The 27422-nt window shown below is 34.1% G+C and overlaps 2 protein-coding genes across 4 annotated transcripts in view; one reads left to right on the top strand and one right to left on the bottom strand.

Annotated features, from left to right (window-relative positions):
• LOC110106995 (myosin-2-like) overlaps nucleotides 1-15228 on the bottom strand; it is a 32888-nt gene extending 17660 nt beyond the window's left edge. The window contains exons 1-14 of the mRNA XM_020837115.2: nucleotides 14288-15228; nucleotides 8791-8892; nucleotides 8563-8706; nucleotides 8329-8479; nucleotides 8147-8174; nucleotides 7861-8026; nucleotides 7713-7776; nucleotides 7566-7579; nucleotides 7409-7493; nucleotides 6623-6726; nucleotides 6363-6501; nucleotides 2136-2254; nucleotides 1829-1981; nucleotides 1653-1742 (exon numbers count right to left, since the gene is read on the bottom strand). Of these exons, the coding sequence (XP_020692774.1) occupies nucleotides 1653-1742; nucleotides 1829-1981; nucleotides 2136-2254; nucleotides 6363-6501; nucleotides 6623-6726; nucleotides 7409-7493; nucleotides 7566-7579; nucleotides 7713-7776; nucleotides 7861-8026; nucleotides 8147-8174; nucleotides 8329-8479; nucleotides 8563-8706; nucleotides 8791-8892; nucleotides 14288-14734 (1806 nt within the window). The 5' untranslated portion in view covers nucleotides 14735-15228. The remainder of the gene's footprint in view (nucleotides 1-1652; nucleotides 1743-1828; nucleotides 1982-2135; nucleotides 2255-6362; nucleotides 6502-6622; nucleotides 6727-7408; nucleotides 7494-7565; nucleotides 7580-7712; nucleotides 7777-7860; nucleotides 8027-8146; nucleotides 8175-8328; nucleotides 8480-8562; nucleotides 8707-8790; nucleotides 8893-14287) is intronic.
• Nucleotides 15229-19738: 4510 nt separating this feature from the next.
• On the top strand, nucleotides 19739-24890 carry LOC110106997 (pentatricopeptide repeat-containing protein At1g53600, mitochondrial). 3 transcript variants are annotated; one of them, XM_028696153.1, is made up of 4 exons: nucleotides 19739-19823; nucleotides 20120-22342; nucleotides 23726-23815; nucleotides 24004-24890. In XM_028696153.1, exon 2 carries the CDS (start codon nucleotides 20192-20194, stop codon nucleotides 22253-22255), a length of 2064 nt encoding a protein of 687 aa, XP_028551986.1. In that variant the 5' UTR covers nucleotides 19739-19823; nucleotides 20120-20191; the 3' UTR covers nucleotides 22256-22342; nucleotides 23726-23815; nucleotides 24004-24890. The 3 variants fall into 3 exon arrangements, with proteins under 3 accessions (XP_028551986.1, XP_028551985.1, XP_020692778.1); XM_028696152.1 differs by having other exon boundaries at nucleotides 19740-19823; nucleotides 20116-22342; XM_020837119.2 differs by having other exon boundaries at nucleotides 19740-19823; nucleotides 20116-22342; nucleotides 24144-24211.
• The last annotated feature ends 2532 nt before the right edge of the window (nucleotides 24891-27422 follow it).

The raw sequence follows: 27422 nt of genomic DNA, 5'->3' as shown, positions 1-27422 counted from the left end.
CTATAAATAGACTCTCGCTTTCTACATTATGGAAAACTTTGACTGGAGATTGGAGAGAGCTTGAGGCTTCTAGAACTCCATTGCATGCAAACTTCCGTCAATTGACCACCGTTGAACCTCCGTTCGGTCGCCGACTTTAGCCCGACCTCTACTTACCCATCGACCTCGACCGGAACTCCTCCCCGACGTCAACCACCATCGTACCTCTGACCGATCGATGTTGAATCTCCGCCCGACTGTCTACCATCGCCGGACCTCATTCGGGCAACCACAGACCGACGTTGGACCTCTATAAGGCTATTGCTATCAAACTTCCAACCTTCGTCGTGCAACCATAATCATTACAAACTCCCAAGTACCTATATGAAGTTCGACCGACTCTCAAACTATTATAATTTCACTGTTTCCAAGTTAAGGGACGGTTCAACATTCGTAACTCACTCAAGTATAAAGGAATCTTCTCACCTAGGCAAGGCTATGTGGTTTTTCCCTTTATGAGTTTTTCTATGTAAAAAAATTTCAGGTGTTCCCTTTCTCTTAACTATCTGTTTGTGTGCTCAATTTGTTTGTATGTTGGATATTTGTGAATCGCTAAGACGAAAAAACTCTATCACTCTACCGCCGCAAATTTATCAGCCTGCAACAATAATTATAATAAAAAAAATTATAGCTTTGTATGAATCTTAAATGCTACATGTCTCTTTAGGAATCATAAATGCTTTAGATATAGCCAGATGGTTGTGCTTCAGCCAGAACAAACCCAGAAAACTAACAGAGGCAAATTTATGGCCCTTAAAGGTGCAGCAAGGAGTACAGAGAACCACAATCAATTAGACTCGTAAGAGTTCAAGGTGTTAATCCGATCCGTTGAAAGCAAAAAAGATTGTGGTTACAAGAAACTGCATAACAGTACCAAGAGAGTTTCAGCTACAACACTTAAATGTATTGTGGGCCAGAACAAACCCAGAAAACTAACAGAGGCAAATTTATGGCCCTTAAAGGTGCAGCAAGGAGTACAGAGAACCACAATCAATTAGACTCGTAAGAGTTCAAGGTGTTAATCCGATCCGTTGAAAGCAAAAAAGATTGTGGTTACAAGAAACTGCATAACAGTACCAAGAGAGTTTCAGTTCAGAGGTCAACATGTATGAAATTGACCAACAAGATAAGACAAAATAGCACATCTAGAAGAAGGATCTCGGCAAACAAAAACGGCCATGTTTTGGTGAAACTTTCAACAAATTGGAAAAAAGTATTACTCTACAGCTTCCTACTAGTGCTGTAACTAGTACAAAACTAGTACTCGTCGTGCATTCCTAATACTAGAGTGCAACAAATACAGATAATCACCTCCTATTACCAAAGAGCCCTGACTCTAGTGGGTATATTCCTTGATTTCTAACCTAGAGGTCTTAAGCTTTATCGGGTATACTCCATGATTTCTAACTTAGCCGTCTCAGGTATCAATCTCAACAGATACAGTCATGATGAATGTTTACAAATCCAAAGTAGATTTAATAACTAGATTTTATCTTATGCTCAACTTATATATGTACTTGGCTTGGGTCCAACTTATATTTATACTAGCTTTGCATCCACTTGATGAAAATATGAGATACATTTCTATCTTTTATAAAAAAAAAAGTGCTCACCTCCTGCTCAAGCTTAAAAAGATGCCGATTGAAGTACTGCTGCAGCCGTTCGTTAGTGTAATTAATACAAAATTGTTCAAAATGGTTGCTCTGCAATAAAATATAAGCCTTAGAAGCAAGTTTTATTAAAAATGGAAAAGTATAGGATCATCAAGAGATTAACAGATATCACATACGTCAAATGATTCAAACCCATAAATATCTAGAATACTAATGGATCTTCCATCACGCCTTTTCCCATCTTCAAGTGAGATATTGATTTGGTCAACCAGCCACTCAAACAAGCTATCATAAATTGATTTTGCTAATGCATCACGAGTGTCCATGGCCTGCAGAAAAATATTATACAAATATAAACTTACCGACAATATGAGTTTGAAAAGAAAAAAGGAAGATTGACCCTTCAAATGTCAAAGTTCTTCACACGTTGGTTTCAGAAAACGATAATGAACATTTTTTTCTTGCATAACCGATAAAAAAAACCTGTTGTAATGTCAATCTTTGGACAATGCTATCAACCCCCGCTTGAATCGTGCGAGTTGATAAAGCTAGCATGAGTTGATCAACTTCACAGCCCATCAACTTAGCTGCGTTTTTTACACCTGCGAGGAACTTGTAATTGTAAATACTATATTATGTCCAAAATCTAAGCACAGAAGCATCGGTAAACAAATCATAAGGAGAAATATCAAACGTAGAATCATAGAGATAATCCTTAAACGTTAATAAATGATAATGCACATTTAAACGCTTGCCCCTTACTAGAACCATCATTGAAAGCAAGGCTAGGAGATCATCCTTAAATTTTAAAAAATGATAATCTATATAAAACCGCTTACACTTTCTAATTGTGACCAGAACCAGGATTGAGAACTAGTTGATCAGACCCAAGAAAAAAAAGACATTTTTAAAACTACTCGTGAGTATTGATCAAAATCAACCTAGGCTATATATTTGACATAATATTAATTGCAATGAGTCTATAGGGGTTCTTTTCATAATTAAATTCTGAGAAAAAAACTCAAAATAATCCCTGATTATTAGTAAGCACCCAATTTAACTCAAAGTTTCGCATTCCCCAATTTAATCCCTCAACAATTAAAAATTAATTCAATTTGGTTCCTATGTCAGAAAATCATATTGATTCAATAATCATATGAATGTTACTGCTAATGATTTGATCGTTGACATGCTTATTGTTTCTTTACTGTGATTTAAGTCAGTCGTAGAATTGGATGATCTACTGAGCTTTTTTAGCTTATTATATGTGGTTAAATAATTTCATGTCAGGAAAAAGCAGGAGTGTGAGATTGATCAGGATTCCTCAAGTATTGTTCATTTTTGTTTTAGTTATTCTTTTGTACTCGGGACTGGATAGATATGGCGTAATTATAATTCCTAAGTATTATAAATGATTTTGGATAAATGAATGTCGTTGTATAGTGATGTTTTGAATTCTAGAATTTGTTTCTGTTACTTAATACTAATAGATGAAATTAGATAATTCTGATATTGTTATTAAAATATAAAAGAAATAATTCTTTTAAATTATATTATAGGGTGTAACGGGTAGTGCCTAAAACTTAAGTCTAACAGAGTGTAAGGGATTTACAAATTATACCTTACATGAGGCATAATCAGCCCGACCTCTGAATTTATTGTCTTGCTTGGAAAGGGCTACTAGCTGAACTCACCTAATTGCTTTTAAAATCATGTAGTTAGGTCTCAATGCATATGAAGAGTAGGGAAAATCTATTTTTTTATTTAGAAGATGAGACTTACAACTTGGATTTTAGATCAAGATGTCTGACCATGTGGGTATGCACAATATTATCACCAAAATATAAATAGTTGTTATATGGTCCTTAAATGAAGGATTTCTACATGCGACACACTGGTCATACATGATCATTTTAACTTTTTGGAAAACTTAGCTACTTGAAAGGAGCTATGCAAAAATTTTTTTATTTAAAAAAGATAATTCATATGATTGATTTTATATTAATTATATTTTAATTGGTAGGAAAATTAGCTTTATCCTAAAAGACTACTGCATAACACAAGTCCAGGCCTCCCCAAACAAAACAAGAGAAGAAACTTAGGAAAAAACATACATTTCTAATGCACACTCAATAAACAATCAAAACATGCTTGTATGTATAAAATCAACCAGAAACAGGAATGTAAATTGTAAATTCCAAATTATTACAATCATTGTTGTCAACTAAATTGCCTGTATTATATAAACCAGTCAAATATTTTACAAACTCTACTTATGGGATCTTCAAGCTTTGATTTCTAGGCGAGTCTTGGGCTTCACCTATGTAGGCTCATCCTTCTAATCCAACTCTCTTATAATTGTATCCCACGGGCTTATACATCCTAAGTCTAACAAATAAATTCTTAAAATGTCAAAAGACTCAATCCTGCAAAACAGAGAAAGTATTAAGAGCAATTCATATATAGAATAATCATCACATAATTTCCTAGCACTTAAAGTGTCATGCCTCCTTAGGGGGCTTAAGCAGCACCTGTAAGCAAGCATTTTTATTATGATTTATTTACCTCCTATTGGATATGGCCACCTGCAGAAAAGCCATATATCTCTACCATATCCACTTAAGGGCAAGTGCCCACAACACTGACAATTCAGTGACATCACACCACATCAACAAACACATGGTAGAAAAAAAAATTCTAATCATAGCATGCCTATAGACTATACATCTAAGTATATACCGGCTGTGTGGTATGTCACTACAATCAATATTTTGTTTTATTGAGAAATGAAGATATTTAATCTTAAACCAAAGGAGATTTTGCTTTAAGTTGTTTGTGACTTAAAGATTTTATTTGGCTTTTGATTATTTCATATTTAGGAGGGTTATGAATAACCCATAAAGCAACCACTACTTGTTTTGAGGCAAACCTGCTACTTATGAAATTCTAAGATATAATGATGTAAGCATCTCGCCTTTTAGGTGAGATGATTAATTATTGAATCAAAGAGACCTAGGTGATTTTTAATGATTTTGATGTTCTCTTAATATTTGGATAAGAAAGGGAAATGTCTACTTAATAGAGTAAGGTAGACATGTCAAAGGATTCGACTTAGTACTTTGTGAAATTCATCTAATAGGATAAGATAAACTTCAACAGATGGACAGCTCATAAAGGACATCTAAAGGGTATGTTTTAGTTGCCATAGGAGGATAAGATCATTTATTTTAGTTAAATGAAAATGTTACTTATAGTTCGGGTCTATGTAAAGAGATCATCTACTTGATTAGGGATCAAATAGATAGAAATGAACGACCCCAAAACTTTGGAGCAAAGGAGTTGAGAATTATCTTTAACCTTTGGAGTTAAAGAGAGGAAAATCCCCTCCATTTTCAGTCGTCCACTCCCCTTGCCCGAAATGCCTTCAATAGTGGTTGGTCGCCCTACCACCTCCACCACAAAATTCCCTCATTATTGTCCCCCCATCCAGAAACCCCGATTGACACCTGATTAGAGCCCTAAGAGGTGGCTCTTGATGAAAGAAACTATCCATGTTGAACTTCTCCCATCTGATCTCATTTCCCTTAGATTTAGCCATAAGAATCCCGATTTAGGTTATGGTCAGTAATTAGAACTGCCGGTGAACTTTAGGATTGCATCTCAATGAGCTTCTTCATCTTTTTCTCCATCCCTCCCAATCGGCTCTCCATGGTTGTAAACCTTTCTTCCATGGTTGAGAAATTTTCCTCCATATAGTATTTGATTTGCTCCACTTTGTCATCCAAAGCTTCCACCTTCTTTGCTGTCATCTCTCCAAATCTCGTTCTAACACCAATTTGATATGTCTTGGAAGTAAAAACAGCGAAAGAAACAAGTAGAAACTACATAAATAAGAAGCTAGGGGCTGATTTTTTATTATCTATTCAATAAAAAAGAAAGATACAAGTGATCTACTATTCAAGAGGTAGATCGGCTCTTCCACAAACCCTAAACGCTGCTAGGAATAACTCCTAAGAAAACTACAGCAAACATAAATCACATAATGAAAATAAAATAGCCTAATTGCCCTTAAATAAACCATCATATTTCCCTCCCAAATTTGAATTCAAATCAACCATTTTTCCTTTAATAAAACCTTCCTAATTCCCTCCCAAATCTGAATTCAAATCAACCCTCTTTCGCTAAATAAAATCTTCCTAATTCATTCCAAAATCTGAATTTAAATCAGTCATCTTTCCTTAAGTAAACCTTCCTAATTTCTTCCCTAATCTAAATTCAAATCAGTCATCTTTCTCTAAATAACTTTCCTAATTTTTCTCCTATGATTTCTTCACCTTACATAGTGAATATTAACTCCCCTGGCCACCCTCCCAGGTGGGGCCCCTGGCGTATCAGATATTACGAGTCTACGATATAATGTTTGATTGGCACAAAAAGAGGATAAATTAATAGAAGTAAATATAAATTATAGATTCCTATGTTTGTTTCAATTCAAAATATGTGACTCCCAATACAACAGCAACAAGTTCTGGCAATTCCTCAATTTTTAAGCAAAACAAAATGATCAAACGAACCACTCATACTGTTTGAAGAACAAACTAATTGCAGAAACAACCCCAAAATAAACGAAAGATCTTTGTAGGAAAAACACAACTAATTCACCAGATATGAAACGTAAGGTGGTCCAAAATTAAAGGAAATATTTAGTACCATCATCAAGAATAACTTGGACATGTTTCTCATTGTCAATTACTTCAAACTTCACATTGCCTAACCACAATAGTGCTGCAATCATTGCAAATGCATTCTCCTGATCCTCCTTGCAGATTCGAACAGTGTCAAATGCTTCCTGCACAGTAAAAATCCATAACTATCAAGTATCATCACTGACATTCAAATTACTGCATAATAATGATTAGTATAACACACAAAAGGATAAATAGAATAACAATAGCATATCCAGAACATACCATCAGCACGTGAAACATCTGAGCATCATCAACTTCGGAGATACTTAAACAGTCACTTTGGTTTAAGTATTCATATTCATGCGCAGACTTCAGGTTGAACTTATCTGCAAACAACATCAGCCAATTAAAGAAATACATCACTAATTAAAAGACAGTACGAGCATAGATGAAAATTAATAAACATGTCAATTAGGACTTTGTTTGGGACGATTTTTTTATTGCTTCTTAAAACAACTTTCTAGTTTAAATATTAAAATTTTTATACTAGAAAGTTGCTTTAAGAAGCAAGTAAGAAAGCCGTCCCAAACGAAGTCTTAATGTCTCCAGACAAATCAAGTTAATATCCAGAGTTCTTCCGTATCCAAAGCCATACAGGTTCAAAGGATGGCAACAGGCAACTACGCCCAAATCCCACCCAAGAATGGGTCCACACCCCACCAACAATTTACCCAATCTATATGACCGGTGATGAAACGTTGCACGGGAATGCCATCACTAATATGCCCAAAGAAAAAATTCATGTTGAGGCTTGAGAAGAGAATTCAAGGTTCTAGCATCAGCCAGTTTTTTTTCAGGAAATTCAATCATTTGTAATTTTGACATGGTAGGAAAAGTATATCACAGAGTCATGCAACCATTACACCCATCCTTCAGAAGATGGCCCCACAGGCCCACATTAATCTAGAACAGAGAGACATGATTCAAGATTTCATTTACTCCAGTCGCAACTTGCAATGCACTTTGATAAAAAGATATGTGCAGTAACAGCCAGGTTTTTGCAGCTACCTTTAAGAACTAAGGGAGCTCCTGCACAAAGTTGGTAGAAAATGTGGTATGATCTTTCACCTATTGCACGCTGAACCACCCTAGACTGTCATACAAAATATTGAACTCTCAAAAATAATTAAACAAATAGAGAAAGGGTTGAATGTATTAGAAGTACCTTTTCAAGTAAAACTGCCCAGTAGAATCAGTATTTATGCGGCATGACAAAAAAGAAAGAAGGAAATTCAGATGATAAGCTGAAAATAAATACACAAGAAGCAGATAAAATACAAAAACAACAAATCTGAGACACAAATTTACTTACAGGTTTGAATTTTAGCCCCACAAATTCTCCCAGATGCACTAAATTGTATCTCAATTAGCTTTCCCTACATTAAATGCAGCAACAAACAACCTAGATGAATTTAACAATACATCAAACAACAGCGAATAGCAGGAGTAAGGAAACTCACAAATCTACTGGCATTGTCATTTCTTAATGTCTTGGCGTTCCCAAATGCTTCCAGAATGGAGTTTGTATGCAGAACTCTCTGTTCTATCCCACTGCAACCCCCAAGGGCAGCCAGATACTGCATCGCTATTTTTGCTGTTTCAGTTTTACCAGCTCCACTTTCACCGCTGCCACGCAAGTAATATGTTGACATCAATTAAAAGGTCACCTAGGAACCATAAAACAATGAATGGAACAAAAGGCAAGACCCGAAACTTTGTGTTCATTTCAAAGAAAGCAATATTTACCTTATTATGACAGATTGGTTTATTCCATCTGTAGGGGAAACCAAAGAAAAAACTTATTAGGAAACATGAGCATGATTACTCATATTCACATTGACTTCATTGAATAAGGCTTGAGATATAGAGCCCATACAACGAGTACACCCTTTTTATATGCTTGAAGCAAGGAGAACAATATTACTCACCTCTCATCATTTTACTGTAAGCAGCATCTGCTACAGCATAAACATGTGGGCCATCAAGAGTTTTATTCTGATAGGCTCCAAGAAAGTCACTTCCACAGATATGAACCTTTTTCAAGGGATTGACTGCAACTAAAACAGGCCCTGCTTTTGTCTGCAAAAGAAGTTGAGGGAACACAAAAGATGAGTAAGAAATCCAATAACAAAAGAAAAAAACCTATTTATAACACGGCATACATAAATCATATCATCAGCATATCTTCTCTTAAGGCTGTGGAGAACAGAGGGTTCATTCAAGTAACTGAGCTGTATAAGGTCATCTGTCCCATCAAGGATATTTGGATTCGCTGGTAACAATCTTTCAACATGAACAGTCGATATCTGAGCGAAGTAATGGTCATTAGGGCAATAGAACAAGAGCCTGAGTATTGATCCTTTGTTAAAAAAATACAAGAGATGTCTCACTTTGCCATCGGAAAGAAAAATGTTCGCAAGTTGTCCTGACAGAGATTGAACATTTCCCAGCTCCCAGCCGGTATCTGGAAAGTGACACCAAACACGAAGCTTCTGGAAGAAAAGTAGCAACATTCCAATATGCATCCGAAGTTAAGAGTGATAAACAATGGATAAAGGAAAAGCATGAAAATAATTGAACCATAAACATAAATGACAATGATGACAGGAAAAGCGCACATTCTTAAATTCAAAGTCACTTAGAGAATGGCAAATCATGGATAAAGCAAAAGCATGATAATAACTTAAGCTACTAATCAAGATTGCTATCAATTAGTTAAAAAATATGTGATAAGAAGTATATAGAACAAACAATGGGCAGAAGCATAAAATATTTATAACGGTGATTAAGTGGTTTACAAATTGTATAGTGTGAAAAAGAAACAAAACTTACAGTCTCAATATTTGATCACAAGAATAATGGCAAAGAAATAACATTATAATTAGTAGGATAACACATCCTTATGTTTAAAATAAACAATTAAAAATGATGATGGTTATGACAATGATGGTGCATAATCCAATAACAATCTCAAGATTAGGATTTTAGAACTCCTAAGAGAGAGATCTAGGACTTCAAAGGCCTGATTTTATTTCTTCAAGCCACTTTGCTCGCTGCTAGAGGGACCAACTAGTCAAGAACTGGAAGGGAAATGATAGCCTCTTGGAGGATTATCAGAGGACACTTGGCTGCAAGTAGTCACTGCAGAAGGTCAACAAGGTCTCCATGCCCTTCCTGGAGGGGTGTCGGAATCCTAACGTAGAGCCAAAAAAGACTCGATGACAATCCTGAAGAGGCATTGAAGACCTATTTTAGCACTAAAGATGGCCTATGAAGAAACCTTAGAAGAAAAGGGAGAGGAGGAAGAAACTTGATTGCTTTATTCCTAGCTCCAATAGGGGTTTAAATAGACTTACATGGTCTTAAAACTAAGAAACCAACTTCAAAACACATAACAAAGGAAACAAATAACAAGATGATTGTTATATACACAATACAATCCTCACAAACAGACCTTTTAATTTGGTTTTAAGTTCTTCCATAATAGGAAACACCACTTTGCTCTCCTTGTCATCGTCTAACTATCAAGGTTCAAGTAACTTGAGGTTCACAACATTGATAATGGAATATATTTTTATGTAAAAATGGAGGTCCAACTAGAACTCGGTGTCACCAATTGTCTTAAATATTAGGAATGGTCTATTATAACGGATAGCTTGATTTCTTGATCATCTCTTTTTACCTTTTTCTTAGATGAAAGCATGTTCAAATTCAAATCTTCCTTTTTGGAACAAGCACTTAATATGAACCTTTTCGTGATGAGCTTATTTTTGTGACCTTTTAACGTCTCCTCCACCTTATTATGGATCTTTCAAATTCCATCCAAGAATCGTTGCATTTAGAGGTGTCAACTTATGACCGGACAATCCAACATGATCTCGAATTAAAAAACTTGAAACGAGTCGACATGAATATTATGTTGGTTGAGTTCAAATCTTGTATTTCAACCCACAAAATAAATAGATCAATTCACATTCGGCTTATTCGGGCCGGGTCAACCCAAACCAAAACTAATATAATTTGGTGTATTTATATATATTTGGGTCATGTTTATCTTAGGTTGCCATAACCCATCACAACATATAAAAATAAAGTTAAATGAGTAACTTCATATTATTCAGGTCATGTTTACTCAAAACACATATAATGATGGGTTATATGGGTCATGTTAAGGCTAATTAGATTTGACTTAAGATGAGTTTGGGTCCAATGCTTTGTATTGTATAAAAAATATGGTTTTGAAAATTGGACCAGACCGGAAAGTTCACTGAGTCAACCGTGAATCAATAATATGGTCGGTTCAATTCATCATAAAAGTCGGCCTAGCATGAAACAGTTTAAACCGCTGGTTTGAACTAATCCCAATTTTTAAGAACCGGCTAATTCAATTGATATCCTATTTAAATAATTAAATAAATTAATTTAATATAAAACATTAAATGAAATATTAAATTTAACAAATTAATTTAAATATAACATATTTTTATTTTATAATGAGCACTAAATTTTTATACTAATCATTTACCAATCAAACACCAACAAAATTTACTCACATGGTCCCACCACCCCATATGAGTTGCTAACACCTGCAAACAAAAAAGCTATATAAATAAAATTAAATAAGGCTTCAAAATGATGTAAGACTAAATAACTAAGTTGAAGTTTTATACTTTAAAATACATATATTATATATTTTTAACTGGTTTTTTAAATTATTTTTTTAATAATAGGAATAATATTTATTTCTTGGTTAGTTATATTTCATTTTTTATCTTTTTTTTATTTTATTTTTAAATAGAAATTATTTAAATGTTATTTTTACCAATTTATTAATTATAAATAATATAACAAATAATTTATAGATGCAATTTTATAAAATGAATTTAGTATGTAGTTTATAGTTGTAAAATTTATCTAAATATATAACATAAATTAGCAATAATTTATATTAATAAGTTTATATGTGAACTAAATTTATTTTTAATCATAAATTTATATCAATGTATAATTATTATATTATTCTTATATCATTTATTTTTATTTAAATAATTTTAATCTATATTACATCATCCAGTTCAACCCCAATCGAACCGTTGAACCTAGAAGTTCTCTTTTTTCTGGTTCGACGTCCGATCCAACTTTCACAACCTTGATAAAAAATAGTTTAAGTAAAACATATTCAAGTGGACTCAATTTTGACATAAACTCAAACCCAACCAGTTAACTTAAGGTCCTAAATAACATCACTTGCACGAGCTAAATTTTGTATTCTTAACCATTGACAAATTTTGATATATCGACATAAAAATCCTTATCAAATGTACTTTGTAGGAAAAAAACCTATGCACAACACAAAAAGATATTTTATCATCTTGATTGAAGGCAAACTAGACATAATGAATGCTGACATCCCGTCTCTTCGAATGTTGACTATTATAGGGTCTCGTAACGACCAAACTATTATTTTGTTCATCGCCTCCATCTAACCATTGGTCTAGTGGTGAAAAGCGATGTCCCTAATACTAGAAGTCCCAGTTTGAAGTGCTTCCATGTATACTAAAAAAACAAATTTGCTACACCCTCACATGTGATAGTCTTTTAAAAAGGCTTAGTATACTTCTTATTGATGCAATTGATGATAACAAAGAGATAAATGAATACTTGTTGAAACTCCGATAATCCCCCAAGGAGTCCATTACGATGGGTACTTGAAGGGATGGGCAGAAGGTCACATTTTGGTTCACCTATTTCAAAATGCTACAGGAAGGCATCATATCACAAATTATTGCACATTCAAGTTCATTTTTTGCCCATACATATAATGCTTTAGATTTTGGAGAGTTTTAGCCACTCTAAAGTGTCTTTTCATCCTCGAAGTGTATGTCCCCCTTATCCAGGTTAAATCGTGACATCCTTTGGAACACATGAGGCTTAGTTAATCCTCGTGGTAAAAGAGTGCATTCCCATGACTATAAGCAGTCAATTTGCCTTGGACAAAAACCTTCGATGTTTCATGAAGGTCTACTGCATACAAGTACTTGTACTCCGCATGGTACATTGGCAACACCTGCATGGTCATGAATAAAGTCATAGAAATGCTTGTGCTTGAATAGACTGACATGTCACTCATTTTGTCCCGTGAAACCTTCTTATATTTAATCATCAGGTTGAAGTATTATAGGAACACCATTCATGTCATATGTTGTGCTAGCTACAACTTCGACTTAGTTTGCAAATATTATAATGGCTAATGATCTGCATGCAAGATCATATCCTTCCATAACAAATAGTGCCACCAACGTGTTACCACCTCATGCAAGACAAACAAGCAGTAATTTTTTGAGCTCCCTAAAACATCTCCAAAGGTTAGGAGACTAATAAGTCATCATGGATGAGAATGAAGCTAACAATAGCAAGACATCTATCTCTCGTACAAATGCTAGTTGAAGTTTGGGAAGGGTTGGCATTTATGTCTAAGTAATCTTCTTCTTGAACAACTGGTATGATCTCTCTTCTATTTCTCCCAACTGAAAGGGGTAGCAACAACTATAAGAGCATGCAAATGTGCAATCAATAGAGACAAATGATGTATGAACGAACAACTATACTAGCTTGCTCCCATAAAACTACGCACTTCAAAAATTTTGCACCACCTAGGCTGTCCGTGAATTACAGCTACTACTATGTTTGGATTTACCTGAATTTCTCCTCCACCCATGAAACAATCTTTAAAAAAAAATTTAGGTCCCTCCATTCACGACAAAATCTAAAAAGACAAGTTTAAATCTACCAAATTTACACTTGTTAAATTTATACTTTTAAAGATTAAGTATGAGTTTGGCATATTTTCAAAGCCTCAAAATATGGTCGCTATATAGGCTCTTCCCAGCATTTAAACTATATGACATACCGTCAACAAGGTAGATAATGGCATTTTGATGTGGGTAAGAGTGGAGTATATTATTCATCAACCACATAAATTTTGATGGCATCTTACATGATCCAAATGACATCACTCACCCTTCGTATAGATCTTGCCTTTGTTTTGATGGTTGTCATTCAAGTATACTCTTCTAGGACTTGAATCGTACTTAGATCTTATACCCATTTTAAAGCAGTGTAAGTTTGACAACAGATCAATAAACTCCTCAATCTAAGTAACAAATTTTTATTGTCGTTTTATTTACTACCTTATAATCAATGCACATCAATTTGTCATCATCAATTTTAGAACTTGACAATGCATATGGTGAATTGCTCGTTTGTATAATCACGTGCGCTCCACCAAATCAATTCCTTATTGTCATATATCATTTGATTCAACGGAGAGCATCAATACATCGTCTAATTTTGATGTGAAACTCACATGACTTTTTTTTTTTTTTTTTGTGGCAAGATCTACGTCTTGGGAAATGGAGGGACATATCTAAAAGAGTTTACTAAGTTGCTTTCCCTGGGTAGAGTCAAGCACAGAAGAAATAAAAGCAGTCTTTTTGGATCTTAGTGTCATCTCATGAAGGTGAAGTTATAAAAGCTCTAACATGCACAAAGCATATTTTAAACTTGCCCATCAAAGACTAAATCAAAAGAGGAGACCAACACTCCATTGAGTTTGACAGGCCAAGGAAATCAAACATTAATATGGTCCTCACAATCTGATATCAAAATATATGAAAGATAAGCATGAGCTGTACTATGCAAAAAATCTTAAGTGAAGTATATATAGGAAGTTAACTTCCAAAAATAAGAATCTGGTATCATCCCTTCAACGAATTGGAATGGCACCACCTGAGTTGAGGTGCTTCTATGGTCAGGGCGTAAGCAAAGTTGAACCAATTCATGGAAAGAGTATAATATTACAAAGAATCCGATCAGAGTTATGTTAACCTTTTTCAAGACAAAATTCATATTCTGTCCGCTCTCTCCTGACCTTAAGTTCGCGTTAAACCTGACAGCTGAATCTGAAAGTGCCGCTGAAGAATGGAAGACATCATCTTCTTCCGACCTTTCCTCGTAACTCTCTAATTCCGGCAACTTAGCGTACGGAGATTCCTCCTGCACCACCTTCGCGTTCTGCCCAAAGATTCCACAATTCAATACTGCCTCTGTTTCTTCAGTCTCCTTCTCTTGACTCCATGCCAGGGTTCCCGACATGGCATTTTCTACCTTGAAGTTGACCGGAAGCGACCTTCTCGCAGATGGCAGTCGCCCTCTAGACGTAGGCCGGCTCGGTAACGCCGGGGGCACATCCTTCGGCTTCTCATCTCTCCGCTGCAGAGACTCAAGCATCTCTTCAAGCGAACTTCGAACAACCATGTCTGCAGGATTCCTCATCCAATCAAGCCTCAGCAATTGCCGATCTTCCTCCAGAAAAATTGCTCAAGAGACGAATAGAAGAACATCTGCTTCTTCCGATTTATTATAACTTAAAGTGAATATCCAAATTGTTGATAGCCGTGAAAATATCGCTTTAGCAGTTAATATTGGAACGTCATGGCTGCCGGAGAATCAGAAAATGATTGTATTTCCGTTGCGAGTAAAAACAAAACCGAACCCTAGTTCCCGCCGGCCGTTAAGGGAGTTATGGAATGCAATAAACACCACAACCAAAGATTCGCAGGTCTTGTTTCGACAAAATTCAAAAAATTTCCTGAGTGAGGGAAACTATCGATGAAAATACGAATCCCAGACGGGAAAGACGGGAATCAAGGAAACTGGACGAAGACGTAACGGAGATTACAATACACGTCATGGGATCCAAATGGAGGCAGTTCTTTAATCTTTTTAGAGTTAGTGGCTCCGCATTTTGGATTTACGCTATCGAAATTATATTTTCCTGAGCATAAAGGTGTTTTATCTCCAGTGGAACGTGCTAAAATAAACACGAGTTTTTTTCTTTTTTTATTTACAAGAATATGCTCACTTAATTTATATTATAAAGAGTTTAAGATTTTTAAATTTATATTGAGATTAATAAATTTATTAATTATTATATAATACATTGTACATTAAAAAAATTCATAAATTTATGAAATGTCGTTTTTTTAAGGATTAAAATAAGCCTTTAATTTTGAATATTATATTGTACTTAAATTTCATGTTTTTAATGATCTAAAAGAATCATTTCATTTAGAATAATGTGTCATATGTCTTTATTAAAAATAGACACAGAAGAAACACAGCAATAAAGTTATTAAACCATTGGAGTATTTAATAAAATAATTAATCAATCTTTTTTTATTAAAAAATTAAAATTCATTTCAATGCTTAATATTGTATATTATGAAGACATAATATTGCAAGTGCTTATTAGTAGTGGTTTGGTGGAGTATACATGGGGGGCCATGGTGTCACGTTCGAAGATTTAAATTTAAAAAATTGTATCTTTAATATATTCTTAATTAAAAATAAAAGCTACTAATTTCAATTGAAAATAAAATAACAAACAAAAGATCTATTCATCAAAATATCCATATACAATTATATTTTTTTTTTCTAAAAATCATTACAATAATCAGAAGTTTAATGAGTTGCATCTATTGCCTACCATGACTTCTGGTAACAAAGAAAACAAAAAATTAAAACTAACCCTAAAAAATCAAACTCTGATCAACTTCACAGCACTGGATTATTGTCTGATCATCAAAATCAATTAAATCCACATAATGAGCTATAATACCAAGTAGATAACTAAAACCTACAATTGCACTCAAAGCACGAAAAAAGAACAGCATGCATGTAATCATTCATATCATAACGGTAGCACTTGAATCTATGTAGAAATAGTAAAATACATGCGATAATAGTAACCCTATAAAATCGATAAAATAATACATTATGGATGTCAAAAAAAGTAAATTTGTAAACCATCATTCTTAAACCAAGCGTTATACAGTATTACTTCAAACAATAAGGACATCGCATGAATTAATAAAGCTAACGTGTTTATGAAAGATGTTCTAAATTCTAGTGATTTGATCATATTACCCTATATCCAACAAAAATAATAAAATTATAGTGATTTGATCATATGACCTATATCCAAAACAGTGAGCCAACATAAACTATCAACTATATAGATACATGAGTGCTTAAAACAAACTATAAAGATTCTTTAAGAGGTTACAATATAGTACATAGAGCTAGAAGAAGAGAAAAAGCATGAACAAAGAGATAGAGATACTATGGTTGACACTTGAGAGAACAAAAGTTGAACAAAATAAAACTACCTTGGGAAATGAACTAAGCTCCATCGAGTTGACTTTTTATTGCAAGTAGAAGAATGTTCAAGATTTGGAGTTTCAAATAATGCTAAAAATTTCATGAAGGTGCATAATTTTAAAACTATTTTAAAAACATCCATAAATATAAACTTGGGGTTTTTTTAATATGCAGATGCTTGTTTATGATTGAGCTAAAATCAAGTTCAGAATATCATTAGCTATCATAGTGAGAGAATGGTGGTAGCAGCGTAGAGATTCATATATATATATATATATATATTCTTGGCTTAAGGAGTATGTGTATGCTCATCTTTGTGCATTATTATACTATTGTTCTAAATGTAAATGATCTATAGTAATAAAATGTTAAGTTATGGTTCGGAGAAAAATTTCAAAATTTTTATGGGTCTTAGAGAAAAATAAATTGACTCTCTTGAGCGTGATAATAGTAATCACAAGGATAAAGTTGTACGTTGAGTGAAATTAATTGAATGTCAAAGAATGCCTCTATGAGGATTTATAAGATAAAATTGTAATAGCATGTAAATGTGATATTGAGCTCATGTGAATTAACCACATGTGTACACTATAAGGAATAAAGTAATGAGATGAATTCATTTCAGCTACATTTGTAGTGAATATTGAATAAGCGGACATAACATAATTGATGGTGGTGGGTAGCCTTTTGGAGAGATTAATGGCTAGAAAAGGCTATAAATCTATAGTTTGATATTTAAGAAGTATTCTGGAGTTTATGGCGGAATGATGAGGGGTTTAGAGTGATATATTAGAATAAATGTCAAGACTAGTTATGATGATTTAGAATATTATTTTAGATATGACCTTTATGTGAGATAAATTATTTTAAATGATAGTTAGGAAGTAAAATTATGATCTAAAATTGTTTGTAGAATTTGGTGGAGTTTAAGAGGATGTTGAAGTGTAGGGGATATGACTAGGTCCAATTGTTTACTATTTGAGTTGATGGCTATATGGAAGTGTTTAGAAGGGCTTTGTAATTTTTTTTTGCTAGTTTATTAGTCTTAGAGAATGCTTATGAAATGGAGGAAGAGATAAGAATAACTTAGAGAAATTGTTTCTAGAATTTTTGAGTTAAATAAAAGAAATAATCTCACCCAAGAAAAAACACACAAAGCTACCAAATATCAAGCAAATGAAAAGAACTTACCCAAAAAATTATTTCATTCCAATAAATTAAAAATTATAATACAAATCAGCCCATATTTGTAGACATTACAAGACAAACTTTGGAAAAAAAACAATGGAGAGAAAAAAGTGAGAGGGTTGGTAAACATTGAGTAGTTTCACCTACCCATTTTTTAAATGCCTCATCCCTACCTAACTATTTCATGGCTAACCATACAAACTTATAGATGACAAATAAATTATAAATTACATTTAAAATATTTAAAACTATAGGTTTATTTATTGGGTTCTTATAATTATTGCCTTTTTCTTTGATCCTTTCCTTGGTTTTTATCTTAGCTCTTATAATTAAGCATTTAGCTTGATTATTTTCATCCATATGATGTGATACAACAATAATACTATTGGGACTTCAAAAGCTACAAGTTATTATTGTATATTAATAATAAAGCATGCTACACAAATAAGTGCCAAATTCCCACTATATCGTTGTAAAATTTATAGGAAAAATCATGATAGAACTGTAACATTAATGTAAATGATAAATAATGTTACAAATACTATCAATTAGAGATGATTTGAATGTGATTGGGTGTTTCTTAGAGAGATATGAGTCCCCAACCAAGAAGTGCCTCTATATTAACACAAAGAGGCATATTGAGGGGACTATCCGTAAGGAATTTCTAATAGTGTGAATAGTTAAATGCTTGTAATACGTGGGTGTACTCGGTAAAATGTGAAAAAGACCTTGTTACCAACATAAATTTTGTAGATAAATATCAAGCTAATCCTCCCAACTTCACCCATGAGGGTGAATTTGAGTTAGTCCCACTTTCTTTAGGCATCCATGAGGGTGAGTTTGAGTTATTCCCACTTTCTTTAGGCATCAAATTATTTATTCTGAGACACACACCTCTTGTGTCATCTCTATGTGATATTATAAACACACTATTTTTTATTGTTATTCCCAATATATCACCTTTGGTCCATAAGACATCAATGTTCTCAAGCATCGCCGCTATGGTTAGCCCAACTAACATAATAACACTTCAACAAAGAAAAATGTCCTTCATGTCACCCGGTTGACAAATTTGCATGTTTTATAAAATTATCTTTACGTGCTCATATGCCTAAAGAACCCCTTTAGACTTGAGTCCCTTTTTTTGGATTTTAGCATATAATCCACTTTGTGAAGAATCTGAGATGTCAAAAAGCATCCTTTAATAGTATTTTTTAGGTGTCTTACCGTGGATAAAATTAATCAACGGGACTTGCGCTCAAAGGAGATTTCATCATAACCATATAACCCATGATTTTAGTTTTTTAGATCATTTACGTAAAGTCTCTAGGATGCTTACCCATTCTATCTTTCTGATTCACATTGGCCTTACCTTAGAATATGTTAGCCTCAACAACTTATTAGCTTCTATCCTTAACATAAGAAAAATCTATAATGAGCATTTTTTTTTTTTAACTTATAAATTTGTAAGAGTGCGCTAGATATTGTATTATTATTTATCCTTGGACGTTGGTTTGCATCTTTTTCCTTAAATCTTCTTTCAATAAGTTTTCTTTTCTAGCTAATTCTCTTGTAGTCAATGCTCCCTTCCATAGAATCCTCCTACTATTTTTTTATCTCAATTCGTGGAGAGATTATTAGGTGCGGAGTGCGGACGGGCAGAATCGTCCGCAACAAGCATTGGCGGGTGCTCGATACCGAGCACCCTCAATGCTTGTGCGGACGGTGCGCACTCAGCACCTAATAATTTTTCCAATTCGTGAGCCATATGTATATAGATTTTTTATTTAAATTTTTTTAATATTTTGAGCAAACTTAATTGAAAACTCAGACACACCCCCATATACGCCTATCCTCAAATTCAACATTTTATAATTGAAGCTAAAACATCCAACCTCTAGTCCAAAGCGGGCTACAAATTTATTTGATTCCAAAGCGGGCTACAAATTTATTTGATTTGCTTCTCTTTTAGCCACTTTGATAACTATGGCAAGGATGGGGATAACACTTTTAGGTTCTCTTTAAGTCAATTCTCTTGTTGTTCTACTTTTTATTGTCATATTTGTAATTAGCTACTATTTTTTTATTGCTTTCTAGAAATTATTTTCTATAAATTATTTTTTATAATCAAATATATTTGAGTGTGATACCTCTAAAAAATAGTTGTAAAAAAATTAAAGAAATATTTATAATATCCATAATTATTTTAAAAAATTGATTTTAATACCCTAGGAAATATATAATAATATATCATTTGTTATTATTTTTGAATTTTTCTATAAAATAACAATTCCGTTTCATGGTAGGAAGAGTTTGAAATTGATGCATTTTGCAAGCTATTTCATCGCCTCTCCGCTCTCCGGCTCTCCCAATTGAGGAATCATGCTGAGGAAACCCAACAAGAAGTCCTATCGCCAATGGTCTCTTCTTTCCAATGTCTTACAATTAGCCACTGATAGCCACAACGCGCAATGCCAACTCCAGCCAATTCCCCAACCAAAGAAACCTGGCAATCTACGTGCGTTCTTAAACTCCCAAATCACACAAAGAGGAAGAGAAGGGAATCTCAATGAAGCCTGCTCTATCTTTGACACCATGCCCTTCCGTGATGTCATTTCCTGGACTGCCATGCTAATGGCTTATGCTGATAATGGCGAGATCTCCAAAGCACGTGAAGTGTTTGAACAAATGCCAAAGAGAAATGCTGCTTCATGGAACGCCATGATCTCAGCCTATGCAAGGGATCCAAAGTTACTTGCGGAGTCTTATGAGTTGTTCTCTGCAATGCCTAACAAGAATAGCGTTACCTATGCTGCAATGATCACTGGTTTTTCCAGGGGAGGAAGGCTTTTACAGGCTGAAGAAGTATACCGGAAGATGCCACTACGTTTGCGGGATCCGATTGGTTCGAATGCTTTGATTAGTGGGTATTTGAGAGTTGGTGAAATTGAAAAGGCTGTTCAAGTTTTCAGAGGCATGGTTTTCAGGGATGTTTTTACTTGGAGCTCGATGGTTGATGGGTACTGGAAGAATGGGATGGTCTTGGAAGCAAGGCAGGCTTTTGAAGAAATGCCGGTGAAGAATGTAGTTTCTTGGACTGCTATGATACACGGTTATGCTAAAATTGGAGATTTAGAAGAAAGTTTGCAGCTTTTCTCACAAATGAGGAAGGAAAATGTGAATGCTAATTCGACGACATTTGCAATTATGCTTGATGCTTGCGCTGAATTTGGCAGAAGAAGAGAAGGGACTCAGATTCATGGTCTGGTGATTGCAATGGGTTTTGAGCAGGATATCTTTTTAGCCAATACTTTGATTGTCTTGTATTATAGGGTTGATAACATGGATGAAGCCAGGAAAATGTTTGATGCCATGAGCAGAAGGGATGTGGTTTCTTGGAATTCCTTAATTAATGGATACGTAGAAAAGGATAAAATTGAAGAGGCCTATGCACTTTTTGATTCCATGCCAGAGAAGGATGTTATTTCTTGGACTTCCATAGTGATGGGTTTCTCAAAAAGAGGGTGGACAGAGGAGTCAATCAGTTTATTTGAATTGATGCCTCAAAAAGATGATGTTAGTTGGACTGCCATAATTTCAGGCCTTGTACATAATGGAAAGCTTGAAATTGCATGCCAGTGGTTCAGTAAAATGGTGAAAGAAGGGATCAAACTCAATCGTTTGGTAATAAGTAGCATGTTAAGTGCCTTGGCTAGTTTGGCAATCTTAAAGGAAGGCATGCAGATACATGCCTGTGTTGTGAAGATGGGATTAGATTCTGATATATTTATACTCAGCTCTTTAATCTCCATGTACTCAAAATGTGGAAATCTCAGTGAATCATGCCAGATTTTCTCTAGCATCAGAACCTCAAATATTGTCACCATTAACTCGATGATAACAGCATTTGCACAACACGGTTTGGCACAAGAAGCATTTGATTTATTTAGAAAGATGCAGGAAGATGGTTACATGCCCAATGAAATCACATTCCTTGCAATACTCACAGTCTGTTCTCGTTCAGGTTTAGTTGAAGAAGGGAATCGTTACTTCAATTCTATGAGGTCTGTTCATGGCATTGAACCAGGGCCTGATCACTACACCTGCATGGTTGATCTGTTAGGCCGTGCTGGTCTCCTGCATGAGGCATTGAACTTGATCAACTCCATTCCTGATGGCCCCCATTCTGCAGCATGGGGGGCTATGCTCAGTGCTACTGAGCAGCATTCAAATTGCAATTTGGCTAAGTTTGCATCTCAAAAGTTTTTTGAGCTAGAACCAGAAAATGCAACGCCATATGCAGTTTTGTCAAAAATTTATAGCACTGCTGGGCTAAAGGAGGATGAGGATGTGGTAAGAAGAGAAAAACATTTTAGAGGTATCAAGAAAAGCCCCGGTTGTAGTTGGATAGCAATGGATAGTACTGAAATCAATGCTCCAGCTTAATTGGTACATCATTGATGTGCTTGTTCTAGGAAGTTTCTTTGTCATCTTTCTACTGAAAGACAACGGGTGGAGATGTCATGCTTTTGGGTACATTTTCCTATATCTTTCCGTTTGTCTGAATCTCCAATTTAAAGACCAACAATTTAGAATTCAATGCAATGTATAACATATTACCATATCTTCTTAGGCACCCAATCAAGATATCTTGTCTTGGTCATACTTATCATTAAAAACATAATGAAAGCTATTTCTTCCAAATTAGAATTTTATAATCTACAAAATTACTTGTAGATTTCATAATATCACCAAACATTGAGGGGTATATAGATAAAAGCGCAAAAGATTTGAATATTTGTTTCTTTTAACTTTGGCTCGAGTAAATTTATATCATAGAGTTATTGCTCATTCCCTTTCACTCGCTATGGTTTTCCCAGGCAAAAAAGTAAAAGTTTCCGTTATATCAATACAGTTAGTATTATGGTCTGGTATGGCCATCAAATTCAAGGTGGATGCACTAGCAAGCTAACAGAATAGCATCCTACAACCATTATTGACATAAATATGACTATACCTTGATAAAGACTACCTAATTTGCTTGCCGGTCAATTCCTTACAATTCAGTGGAGTTGGAAAAGGAACTTTCATGTTTTGTATGAGTTGTTTGTCTAGTTATATGATTATTTGATTCAGTACAAGTGTTGGAATGCTCTTGGTCTTATATAATTGTTCCATACAAAATAATGCAAAACAGTCTGACTTTTGGAATCTAGTAATTATTTATTAGTTTGATACTGTTTGAACATTTGATAAAATGTATTTTTTTAATCAGATAATAGAATAAACTCCCTTCCTCCTACTGTCAGACGATACTATAATAGAAAAATTGTCTTCCTACTACTATCAGATAATATCTATATGATTAATTAGGTTGTAATTCTTCACAAACAAAACAGAATGAAAACAACATGGCATGGTGATCTATTGACCAATTTATATAATTTTTTGTACAACAACAACATCATCAAACCTTTGTCCCATTACGTGGGGAATTTATATAATTTTTTGTGAGTATTAATTTTTTTTTCTTTCTTTTATTCGTTTTCAGTGTTTGAATATTCTCTACACACTAAACATAATGAAAACAACATGGTATTGTAATCTCTTGATCAATTTATATAATTTTTTGTGTATTTTGAATTTTTTTTTTTCGTTCTTTTATTCGTTCTCAGAATTTGAACTGGCTTGGTCAATTTCCCAAAAACTTTGGCCGTAGCTCTTAAAATTTAATTATATGAAAATTCTACATAACCTAGGACATTCATCTACAAGACTACAACTAAGGGAGGGGGGGCTCCTTATATTCTGGACGAGATATATCAAAATTTTCTCAATTAATTGATACCTGGGTGCTCAGTGTTTTATAGTTTGTTCTTTGGCGTTAATCACATACTTGTTCATTTGACGTTACAGGCTCACACAAAGAGCTCTAAGGTCTGCGCCTCCATTACAGAAACAAGCACTTGAAGCTGCTGGTAGATCTTGATTAATGCGCCTGCAGAGGTATTTCATATTGGAAAAAAAAATTCCTCAGAATATTTTGGCCGAATTTTTTATTAAAATGAGCTTTGAAGTTATTGGATATGCTTTGAGATGAGTGCAATAAGAATTGCTTATATATTGCTCTCATCTTAAAGCAGATCAAAATTTTTGATGCTCATACTAACCATTATTTGGGTGTATGGATTCAGAGGAAGAGCGCATGAGATAGACTTCCTGCAGTTCTTACTCGAAACATACTGTGATCTTGAAGAAGATCAGAACTTTTTTCTCACCGGAGACTAATTTGAGATTCTGAAGACTACTGAAGAATTCTGAAATGTGTTTATAGGCCTGGAACTACAGAAAAGCTCTGCATTGAAACTGACGACTTTGTATACTGCTTTCTTATCAAATCAATCTTTCCTCCTAGGTATGTTTCAGATCCCTTAGCCATGGTTCTATTTGATTGTCAACAAAAATTCTGCCTGTGGAATTGAAATATTAAACAGTTTGGTAATTTATATGAAGAGTTCATCAAATTATTAAGCTTGAATTTTGTCAGGATAGTGAAAGCAAATAGTTATTTAATACTATTGCCTTAAGTGAGAAATAAACCATCTCATTTTTCTTCAAGATGAGCTTTCTTGTTCTTAAGACCTTACTAGCAATCATTAAGCCCTGTCCATGGAAGTGAAGGTTCTTTTATTTGTACTGATAAATTGATTTTATGTAACACGTCTCTGGTTCGATTAATCTAACATTAATTAACTCATGATAGTACAAAATTATGTGGCCGTGGTTTTGCAACATATTGCATCAAATATTATAATTGTGCAAATATAAGATCGATAATTTTATCAAATATTATGATCGTAACAAATACAAAATTAGTTAATTTGAAAAAATATATATATATCTATGATTTTATATTGCATTACAGTGGATGTTTTCTAATGTTTCAGAGGTCATTTGATAAATATTCAAGTATGAATGACAAGCGAGGTAGATATCAAATTTTTTTGTATAAGAGTTTAGAAATATATTAGATGATTTGTTAGTTATTGACTTGATACTCATGCACTAAGTAAATAATGAGGGATATATCAAAAATCATATGTGAGAGCTTGAAAATTGTTTAGATGATTTATTAAATATTGGCTCAATATCAATATCTAAATTATGTTGTGATGTATGTGCTTGTAGTATCAAAAGGAAAAGCTCCTAGTAGTGAAGATATCTGATGGTGGAATCAAAATTTACAAAAATATGATAAAAAAGAAGAAGCTTTGTTATAAAATTGTTTTTGATATAACAACAACATCAAACCTTTATCCCACTACGTAGGGTTGGCTACTTGAAATCTTTTTCTTCATTGTGTTATGTTAAGAATCAAATTCTCATTTAGATCTAATAAAGAAAGGTCATTTCTAATATTTTCTATAGGAGAGAATTATTAAGTATAGGTTATGACGTGATACTAATGTTGCTCAAAATCAATTTGGTTCATGCCAGATAGGTCTACTATGGAAGCTATACATTTATTGAGAGGTTTGATGATGGTGTATAGAGAGAATAAAGAGGATCTACATATAATATTTATTGATTAGAGAAAGCAAATGATAAAGTTCTAAGAAAAGTGCTTTAGAGAGTTCTAGAAAAGAAATGAGTTAATAATGCTTACATTTAAGTCATTAAAGAGTATGCAAGAGCTATTACTTGTGTTCAAACAGAAGGTGATTTGACCAAGTATTTTCCTATTTCAGCTTCATTACATTAAGGATCAACTTTAGGCCCATATATTTTTTTTTCTTTAGTCATGGATGTTCTTACCAAACATTTGCAAGAGAATGTGTCCTGGAGTATGCTTTTTTTTAATGATATTCTTCTTGTTGATTAGGCTGGAGAGGGAGTTGAAGGAAAACTTGAATTATGGAGGTTAACCTTAGAGTCTAAAGATTTATGTTTTAGTAGATCTAAAATCAAATACATGGAGTGTAATTTTAGTAGTAATAGATCTAGTTGGGGGGATTTTCACTTTCGACGAGCAAGTCATTAAAAAGAGTACATGTTTTAGATACATCAGGTCTATTGGTCAAAGTGACAGTGAAATAAATGTGGATATTATTAATATATTTCAACTTTAGGCCCATTTATTTTTTTCTTTAGTCATGCATATAATTATTCAATCAGTATCAATATGAACATATCACTGTAAAAGCATATAACATTCAATGTGAATAGTGTAATCTCATATAAGCAATGAAAATTAGTATAAGTAATGTAATTCATAATCAATGATCGGTAGCCATAAAACGATTCAATACATTCTATCATTTTCTATACCCATTAGTTACAAAACAGTGTATATTTTATTTTATGTAAATTAGATCACTTATCATTGATTGAATATTAGGCTTGCTCTGCTGCGCCATTGCGTTGACTTGTCATGGTTCATGGTTGAACGGACATGCCTTTTGGCTGAGTTGGCATAGCTCCTCATTTTTGGCATCTACTTTCTCGTGACACTAAAAATTCAGCACTGTGGCGCTTAAAAGTGCAATCTGGCGTTGCGGCATCGTTAAACTTGGTGCTCTGACATTCAATTTCCCAAGACTGAAGTGTTGTGGTGCTGATTTTGGCATAGTGATGCTATGATGCATTGCGGTGCTTCCACCGCGGCAATGATTTTCCTAAAAATTTCAGAGCGGCCAACGAATCAATGCCTGAATTAGATTCTATGGTGTTGTAGATGTCAATGCTGCAAAACAAAATCCGTGGGAGCTGCGACACTCGTTCAACACTTGTCAATTTTTTTCTTACTCTTAAATATTTTCTGCAGAAACATAATTAAAATAATATATTTTCATTGAATTCAACACAATAAATAATGCACAATTTTTACTTAACAGTTATTATGAGGACTAAACTAGTTGGTGAAAATTATATGTTGAGGGGTGTAGCATTGGATGATTTTTGTAGAGTAACGTTGGATTTGAGAGAGATTCTGTGAGACCTCGTTCCCTTACTGTTCATCTCTGATTTGGATTTTTCCTCTCAGGATCGTCCAGGACGATTAGAAATTGTCCAGGCCGATCGGCACTGTAGAAAATATCGGCCTGAGAATAGTTCTGGGAGTCGTCCAGGCCGATCATTTTTGGTCTGATCGTCCTGAGACGATTTGGCGATCGGCCGGGCCGATCCGACTAATGATAAATGAAAATTTGGTCGTTTTGAGGAGAGAGAAAATCATTTTTTATAAAATCAGATATTTTGAGGAGAGAGAAAGAGAAAGGGAAAAAGAGGAAAACCTGGTTTTGGAGGCCGCGGAGCGCTTTTCGTCCGACGCTGCTGTTGGGAAAAGTGAAGATCTCGTGGTAAGGACTCCGAACCCTATTTCTGTTTTCAAAGATATTGAGTTTTGACTGAGTTATGATTTGTTTTGTGTTTTCGTAGTCAACTTTTCGACGTGATTTGGATTTGGCACAACTTTCACCGCACAACTTTTGATATGTTATAGATATGATTATTGCACACGATTTGACTGTATTCTACGAAGATTTTACCGGTCGGAATTGATTCTACGCGATTTTAATCGAATAGAAAATTATCGGGACTTGATTTGATTTGG

This window comes from Dendrobium catenatum, unplaced genomic scaffold, assembly GCF_001605985.2.
Source record: "Dendrobium catenatum unplaced genomic scaffold, ASM160598v2 fragScaff_scaffold_716, whole genome shotgun sequence".
Classification (NCBI taxonomy): domain Eukaryota; kingdom Viridiplantae; phylum Streptophyta; class Magnoliopsida; order Asparagales; family Orchidaceae; genus Dendrobium; species Dendrobium catenatum.
The sequence above is the reverse complement of the archived record's forward strand: the minus strand, read 5'-3'. Positions and strand labels throughout refer to the sequence as shown.

What these genes read in the sequence shown, in the direction of transcription:
- LOC110106997 (XM_028696153.1), top strand. Translation starts at nt 20,192, where the DNA reads ATGCTGAGGAAACCCAACAAGAAGTCCTATCGCCAATGGTCTCTTCTT.